Consider the following 9,168-nt stretch of genomic DNA (forward strand, 5'->3'; position numbering starts at 1 on the left):
ATGTTGTTATGCGGTTTGATCGATAAAAGATCTTCGTAGAATATGTACGAACCAATATGGGCATCCAGGTTCCACTATTGGTTATTGACCGAGAATAGTTCTAGGTCATGTCTACATAGTTCTCGAACCCGTAGGGTCCGCACGCTTAACGTTACGATGACAGTTTTATTATGAGTTTACAAGTTTTGATGTACCGAAGTTTGTTCGGAGTCCCGGATGTGATCACGGACATGACGAGGAGTCTCAAAATGGTCGAGACATAAAGATAGATATATTGGACGACTATATTCGGACAGCGGAAGTGTTCCGGGTGATTTCGGAGAAAACCGGAGTGCCGGAGGGTTACCGGAACCCCCCGGAGAGTTAATGGGCCACATGGGCCTTGGTGGAAAGAGAGAGGGGCGGCCAGGAAGGGCCGCGCGCCCCCTGTCCCTCTGGTCCGAATTGGACTAGGAGGGGGGGGGCGGCGCCCCCCTCTTTCCTTCCCCTCCTCTCCCCCTTCCTTCCCCTCCTAGTAGGAGTAGGAAAGGAGGAGTCCTACTCCTACTAGGAGGATGACTCCTCCTCCTGGCGCGCCCAACAAGGGCCGGCCGGCCTCCCCCCTCCCTCCTTTATATACGGGGGCAGGGGGCACCCCATAGACACACAAGTTGATCTACGGATCGTTCCTTAGCCGTGTGCGGTGCCCCCCTCCACCATATTCCACCTCGGTCATATCGTTGCGGAGTTTAGGGGAAGCCCTGCGCCGGTAGAGCATCATCATCGTCACCACGCCGTCGTGCTGACGGAACTCATCCCCGAAGCTTTGCTAGATCGGAGCCCGAGGATCGTCATCGAGCTGAACGTGTGCTGAACTCGGAGGTGCCGTACGTTCGGTGCTTGGATCGGTCGGATCGTGAAGACGTACGACTACATCAACCGCGTTGTCATAACGCTTCCGCTTACGGTCTACGAGGGTACGTGGACAACACTCTCCCCTCTCGTTGCTATGCCATCACCATGATCTTGCGTGTACGTAGGAATTTTTTTGAAATTACTACGTTCCCCAACATACGTTACTACCCAAAGTGGTAGGGGCGAATAAAATTCAGCAGTTTCGACCCATATGCTTGCTGAGATGCATTTATAAGCTCATCACTAAAGTGCTTAACATTAGACTGGAGCCTTTTGTTGATGTCCTATTTAGTAGGCATCAAAATGCTTTTATCAAAAAGAGAGACATAATGGATGGAATCATATCTTTACATGAGATTCTCCACCATACTTACAGTAAGAAAAAGTCAGGGATGGTGTTGAAACTAGACTTCGAAAAGGCCTACGACAAAGTTAACTGGGAGTTCTTATTAAACTGTCATAAGATGAGGGAGTTCCATCCGCAATGGATTGAATGGGTTAGGAAGATCCTGGTAGGAGGTACAGTAAGTGTGAAGTTGAATGATGAGGTAGGACCCTATTTTCAAAGCTCGAAAGGGGTGCGCCAGGGTGACCCATTCTCACCTTTTCTCTTTAACTTAGCCGCTGACTGCTTGACAAAAATGGTGATAAAGGCTCAGCAAAATGGCCCGTTCAAAGGATTAGCATCTGATTTGATACCCAATGGGGTGGCTATCTTGCAATATGCGGATGACACGATCCTATGTTTCGAAGATAATCCTAGAAATGCTCTCAATATTAAGCTGTTGCTATATCTCTTTGAAGTCATGTCCGGGCTAAAAATCAATTTTATGAAAAGTGAAATATTTTTGATTCGTGCTGATGATACTACTATGCAAAACTATGCTGAGATGTTTAACTGCCAGATAGGTAACTTTCCTATCAAATACCTAGGCATGCCTGTGAGTTATGCTGGCTTGAAATGCAGTGACTGGATCTTTGTTGATGACAAGTTCATTGATCACTGCGAAAACTGGATTAGTGAAATCCTATCCATGGGGGGAAGGCTGATCAAAGTGAATTCTGTGCTATCTCACATTCCTACTTTCTACATGTCTATATTTCTTCTGAACAAGACTACCCTGGAAAAATGGGACAAACCCAGGAGGAAATTTTTCTGGCATAACAATAAGAAAAAGAGAGGCTACCACATGGTTAAATGGAGCCGTATATGTCGATCCAAAAAGAAAGGGGGTTTGGGTGTTAAAGACTTGAGGAAACAGAATATTAGTCTTTTAGTGAAATGGTGGTGGAAGCTTGAGAAAAATAATGGACTATGGCAAGATATAGTTAAGGCTAAATACCTTAAGAAAACTTCGGTTGCTATGGTAAAACACAAAGCCAGTGACTCACCTTGCTGGAAGTCACTTTTGAAAGTGAAAGACTTCTATATGATGGGAAGGGGTATTAATTTGAACAGGGGAGATGTGGCTAGGCTCTGGCAGGATAGCCTGGAGGGTAAAATTCCTTCTAAAGACAGATTCCCACTGCTCTTTGAGACTTGTAATGAACAAAACTGTAATGTTGACCAGTTTAAATGCCTGGATCAGATCTCCTCTTTTAGGAGGAGGATGTCTCCTGAGATGTTGAAACAATGGGAAAAAATGAACAATGAGGTGTTAAATCTTAAACTTAGTGATGGGCCAGATGAGGTTTATTGGAAATGGGACAGTTCGGGCAATTATACCACTAAATCCATGTATACTTGGCTGGAAAAAGATATAGCAGGATCTAACTTTAAATGAATTTGGAATGCAAAGCTACCTCTTAAAATTCAAATTTTCTTATGGCAGATGGCGCAGAATGCCATCCTAACCAGGGACAATATGAAAAAAAAGATTATGGCCGGGGGCCCCTTGCTGTTCGTTCTGTAACCAACTAGAAACAGCTCAGCACTTATTCTTTTTATGCCCTGTCTCCAGGGTGGTGTGGAGAAACGTGGGTTCCTTGCTTGGAACTGATTGTTGTCCCAATTCTGTTTGGCAATATTATACATGGATGTACAGTTTCTTACCTGGGGTGGACAAAATTTACACTGTTGGCTTGGCTGCTATATGTTGAGCTATTTGGCTGGCCAGGAACCGAGCCACTTTTGAACTCAAATGGATTAACTCCCCATTTGAGATTGTTTTCACAGCTTGTGCTTTTTTGGTAAACTAGGCAGGTCTCCAGAAAGCAGAGATGGGAGAGATGGTGAAAAAAGGAGCGGAGATGCTGAGGGAGAACACTACGCAGATGATGCTGCTTTGCGGCCCACCAGTTCCAGCTAAAGATGGGCGCGACGAGAACTGAGGAAGAAGGCGCTGCTGATCCTGTTCAGTAAGTTGCTGGCGTGTTTGTTTTGCAGAAGGAGAGTCGTTGATGCATCCTGGGAGCCAGGCTGGATGACCTGGGTGGTGCCACTTAGACCTTGGTAGGAGGGTTCTGGTAGTTCTTTTGGATGTTTGGTGTTATGGCGGTTGTGGCCTGGCGTCTGATGGTGTTATCTGTAAGACCTGTGATACTTTCCGTAGGTGTTCGTTAGCGCGGTTTTGGGTGACATCAGGTTTTCGCCCCATGATCTGTTGTTCCTGATGACAGGCGCAGATAGTGGGTTTCCTGATGTTGCCCCGAACTCGCTTTTCCTCTTTCTTTCTAGCCTTGTTGGTTTCAGTTCCCAAGACGTTGTATTTCCGTTATGAAAGTAATGGATTGGGGAAAAGCCCGGTTCGAAAAAAAGTCGACAAGGATGCCGGCCGGCCATACTTCTCCCACAACCGGCTGGCTCAAGAGGGAATTTAAATATTTTGATATACAGATAATAACCATCCTAAAGTAACACTTCTGATCTGATCTATGACAAGTTTTTTTCATTTTTTAGATCAAATCGAAAGGCTAACTATGATAAAAGAATCTCCATCTCAATCCAAAGGAACTAGACAACACATACATCAAAAACATGCAGCGCAGAAGAAGAGATCGATGGAGGCGAACGGATAGGTCATCGATCAATCAATTCACCGCGCGCCATGCTGCAATCTATCTGCCGCTCAAGAGCTTGAGGTTGACGAGTATCGGCAGCACGATGACGAGGACGAGCACGGCGCCGGCGACGACGGCGATGCAGGCCCACTTGCGGCTGCTCTTCTGGTAGACGCGCGCGGACTCGAGCTCCACGGTGCCCCTGATCACGAAGGAGCTGGCGCGCGCGACGTGGGTCTCGATGTTGTTGAGCTGGTGGCCCTGCGCCTCCACCAGCGCCGCCATGTCCAGGAACACCTGGTGCAGCTCCAGCAGGCTGCGCTCGATGTCCTTCACGGCGTCGTGCCGCTCCTGGATCTCCGACACCGTGGCCATCACCTGCCCGCGCCCTTGGTCCCGCTGGATCGCCTTCTGCAGGAACGTCTCGCTCTCCCCCGACGAGATGAGCGCATCGATCGTGCTCTCCTCCGCCGTCTCCCCCGTCACCGTGTAGTATCGCCGCGCCACCGTCTCCTTGTACTCCGCCGCCATCCGCGTCCGAAGGCCCTGCGCTCTCTCCGGTCAGGTAGCTGGCTCGCGCGGGGCGAGGCAATGAACCAAGAAAACTCAATGTTTTACCTGGAAGTCGTCCATGAGGTCCTTGAGCTTGTTGCCGAGGCCGGAGACGACGGAGGAGCGGGTGCGGTCGGTGGAGGAGCCGGCACCGCAGCCGGGGAGCTTGCGGCTGGCGGCGTTGGCGCAATCGAGGGCCTCGAGCTTGGCCTTGACGACCTTAGCGCGGCGGAGGACCTGCACTACGTCGCCGTCCATGCGGGCGCGGAGGGACTTGACGGCGCGGGCGTCGTGTGCGGTCTTGCTCTCCTCGTTCACCGACTGCAGCCGGCGGTGCATGGCCTCGAGGCCGCGGATGTCCTCCTTGACGCCCTCCACGTCCTCGAAGAACATGTCGAGGTTGGCGCCGCCGCCGGCCTCCATCTCGTCCAGCGCCACCTGGTCCTTCAGGTCGGCATACTTCTTGAACGAGCTCGACGAGAAGAGGTCGTTCATCTCGGAACACCAAGCAGAGTTCAATGGCGCTGAGCAACCCGCAACCGGGAGGAGAGCAAAGAGCAGAGGCGGTGTGGCGAGAAACCGAGCTAGCTATAGGGGACAGGAGCAATGGCGCCGCCGGCTTATGGCATTATTAATTCGTCCGTCGTGAGAGCAACTAATGCGGCGACAAGTGTAGCACAGCATTACAAATTCAGGGGCTGTGGCAACGAGAGATGAGGACAGGTGAAGGGTGTGCCAATTGGCGGGGGGAGAAGAACACGACCTCTCTGGCATCCAAGGGAATGGAACGGAAATGGACGTGCGGAGGTACAAGTCCATCCGGGTTGACTTGGTGTGGGGAACGCGGGGACAAGGCCAACGTGTGGCATGCACGGCCGGATGTCTCGCACGGTGGCACCACTTCCATAATTACTCTTTTTAGGCACGTCTATGGGTGCGGCTACGTCTTAGTCGACTGAGACAAGCGACATATTATATAAAAAAGAGAAAAAAAATTAAGAAGAAAATTTTGCATCAATCTCCATGCAAGTTCAAAGGCATATAGCATCGATTGAGACATTACCAGTAGATCGTTGATGACGCGTGTTGCCAGGCTCATTCCTGTTTCGCTAGAATAACAAGATTTTTTTTATAAATAATGTGCACAAATAAAGTGTGAAAAAATGGCCCAAATCTAATGAAGTATTGCACTACTCAGCCATACTAAGCAAATGCACTGAACCGGGGAAACAACATTAGGACTTAATGAAGCAAATATCATATATCAATTAGTGCTAGAGAAGACATTTCTTGAGATAAAAAAAATCAACTCATGTCTTGTACGTATGCAATCACATCATATCTTTCCTTACCTTTGCCTATGGATTTCCTCCACACAACATATCTCAATCTCAAAACAATTAAAAATCTGTTGTAAGCTTTTTAACATTATCGTTAAAAGGAAGCCACTAACCAGCGAATGTCAGGTTTTTTAAGCAATCTCAGCGAACATCCTCGGGACGTCAGATCCCGATCGAACAGATGACAATTACTGTGCGCAACGTTTGCATTTTTCTGCCATTTTCTTGCACTACATGGCAATTTTGTTAGAGCATGGCAAATCCCTTACAACAACATGACGATTTATAAAGACGTCTCGCGCAGTCACCTCATTCCCCAAACAAAATCTGGGGTTTCTCTGCCTCCCGCCGACACCGCCGCCGGTCCGCCTCGTCTTCGATGGTCTTAGGGTCATGGCGGCGTGGTGGATCCTGGGCCTTGCTGGTGGGAGAGCTTCGTTTTTTGATTATTATTTTTTTGTGTTTTATTAGGGTTTATGTCCTACTCAGAAAGACGAGACGGTGGCAGCTCCCTGAAGATTGAATAAGATCTTCCTGCTTAGCCCCCGTTAGGGATGAATTAACAAACTACTCGGCTCGTTAAACTCGTGCTCATTAAGGCTCGGTTCATTAAGCTTAACGAGCAAAAAACTTAGATCGACTCTGTTCACTAATAGCTCATTAAGATCATGAGCGCTTGCGAGTACTCATTAATAGACATTACCTTCTTTTGCTTTACTTATGATGTGTTTTTATGAAGAAAAAAGTGACCACATGAGTGGGTATCCTAATTATTGTCTCTTGTGTGCTAAGTTGGCTCGATTAGATGGAATAGATAGGTTGAGGACTTGAGGTGCCAAAAAATGTTGCCACATAACATACAAATAGTTGCTATGTTGTATTAGCGAGCTTAACGAGCTGATCATGAAACTCGTTAGCTCGCTCATTAAGCTCGTTAAGTTTAATGAGCTGAAACCTATGCTTGGCTCTGTTCATTAAGAAGCGAACCACGAGTTTAACCAGCCAAGCTACCAAGTGTTTACTAAGCTCGCTAGCTACGAGCTTTTGGTCCAGCCCTAGCCCCCATCCTGGTGGTGCGTCTAATATTGTCGGCGGGCGAGTCCATGGCGGATCTATCCTTGGTGGATTTGCTCGGATTTAATCATAGTTCGTCTATGTTCGTGTGTCTTCACGTTGGATCCTTCCGATCTACGCTATTGTTCAACGTCGGTGGTTGTTGTTCTTATGCGCTGGTCCTATGCAGCCTTAACACGATGACTTTCCGAGTGTCTACTACAACAAGTTTTGCCCGGCTCCGACTAGGGTGGGGTGATGACAGCAGCGCACCTTCTTCTCAATTTAGTGCTTGTACTTGTCGCTAGGTTGTCTATGGATTTCAGGTGTTTGTTGTACTGCCATGATTGAAGATGGATAGAGCATTCGCTAGGAAATCTTAAAAATCTAACGTGAGTTGTTTAACATTTCTGTTAAAGTTTTACTACGTTGAACCACTAGAATAAAACGCAGGGGTATTTGGCTAATGTTTTTTTACTACACGGCTGAAACCTAATGTTTGTACTATCCCGCTTAAACCACCCTTTCAAATCAGCACAACACACGTGAAAAATGTCCATCTTAGCCTCTTTTGGGGGTGATGACTAGGAACAAAGTGAGCAGGGGGATACATTTACGATATGCGAGTGGGTAGGCTAAGAGCATCACTAGTAGTACCTTCAAACCCTCAAACCCTTGTAAATAACCGCCTTTTTTACAGTTTGCGAGCGAAAAAATGCGTAGACTAGAACTCCTTAACCCTCAAATCCTCAAAAAAAATTAGGGTCCAACCCTCAAATCCCCTCCCAAACTGTAGAAGTGAGGGTTGGGGAGCGAAAACTACCCCAACACGCACCTGTGTTCCGGCTGGAGCGCGGGAGGGAGTTTTCCCCATCTCCAACCTCTCGCCCGCGCCCACCCGAGTCGCCGCCCGTCGCCCACTAGTGCAGAATTGGGCTTTAGTGCCGGTTCGTGACGGCCTTTAGTGCCGGTTCGCCAACCGGCACTAAAGAGTGGGGACTAAAGGTCCCCTCCCTTTAGTACCGGTTCGTCACGAACCGGCGCTAAAGTGCCACCACGTGGCACGAGCCAGGCCCGTTTGCGTGTAGGGCATTAGTACCGGTTGGTAACACCAACCGATACTAAATGTTTGGGTGTTTTTTTTATTTTTTTTCTTTAATTTTTTGTTTTTAATTTAATTTAGTGATAGTTTTACATTATAATGAGTTGTTAAATCATTAGGTGAAAGTACCGCGGATTAGTTTTGACTGGATGCATTAATTGGATATCTAGCTATATATAGCTAGCTAGCTAAGTGATCAAGTATATGCCATATCCATATTATACTTGATCAACTATAATATATACGGATATGGCATATACTTGATCACTTAGGTAGGATCCATATCCAGCTGAAACTAATATGCGGTTTCTTTCATTAAATGATATAATAACTCATCATCGATCATCATCATATTAATCATCATAGTCATGCATTACCATCGCTAGCTATCTAATCACCAGCACTACTAGCTTAAAAAAGAAACATTCACTTGTACCAGAAGCAAAAACATCATCGAGTTCAACATGATTGTCCTGATATTATAAGCGTTCATATATAACACCACAAAAGCAAATCACTTAAGTTCGGAACGAAGAACACGGACATGAAAGGACAAGTACTAAGAGCAGCATGAACTAGCTAAATCACTCCTGCTAGTTACTCTCTCTGCTAAAATAGCATAGAACATGTATAGCTCTCCTGATTGATCATACTGGAGCATGCAGATGAACCTATCTCCTAATCGTAGGCTGCGCTTCTCATTGCTGCCCCCTAGTACTTCTCTGCGATTGTTAACAATTTTCCTTCAATCTTTCACTATTAAGCATTCATTGCTTCTAGAAATCCTGAATGCATTTATGTGCAATGCAGGATATCTTGGCCGTAAGCTAACAATTGATATGCGACCTTTAGTCTCGATCCCCTGAGGCACAACTGTCATCGGGAGTCCCTGTTGAAGAACATCGTATAGTATTTAATTAATATACTTAGCAATGAAAGTTTATCAAAAAAATTATGTATGCAAAATACGCACTGAGGACAACTAGTAAATATCTTACCATCATTCCTAAATAGATGTGACTGTAGTTCAATACCATCACTATTGGTCGCACGTTTTGAGTACTAACATTTCTAAGTGCAGGAAGAAAATTTGTCTTGACAGTATGAAGATCCTCAAGCCATGAAACATAATGACTTATCTCCTCGCAGTTTAGTTCAGCTCCGGGACAGTAGAAGGTCCTGTCTACCAAGGCCAGACATGTTTGGTTGAATGTAGATAAGCTGTCA

The 9,168-nt window shown here is 46.7% G+C and overlaps 1 protein-coding gene across 1 annotated transcript; it reads right to left on the bottom strand.

Annotated features, from left to right (window-relative positions):
• Window positions 1–3,709: 3,709 nt before the first annotated feature.
• On the bottom strand, window positions 3,710–5,170 carry LOC123134094 (syntaxin-124). Its single transcript, XM_044553437.1, has 2 exons — window positions 4,513–5,170; window positions 3,710–4,440 (listed from the first exon to the last, which is right to left on the bottom strand). The coding sequence occupies exons 1-2, from the start codon at window positions 4,939–4,941 to the stop codon at window positions 3,952–3,954; spliced, it is 918 nt and encodes a 305-aa protein (XP_044409372.1). The 5' UTR covers window positions 4,942–5,170; the 3' UTR covers window positions 3,710–3,951.
• Between the last annotated feature and the right edge of the window lie 3,998 nt (window positions 5,171–9,168).

Source organism: Triticum aestivum, chromosome 6B (genome assembly GCF_018294505.1).
Source record: "Triticum aestivum cultivar Chinese Spring chromosome 6B, IWGSC CS RefSeq v2.1, whole genome shotgun sequence".
NCBI classification, from domain to species: Eukaryota; Viridiplantae; Streptophyta; class Magnoliopsida; order Poales; family Poaceae; genus Triticum; species Triticum aestivum.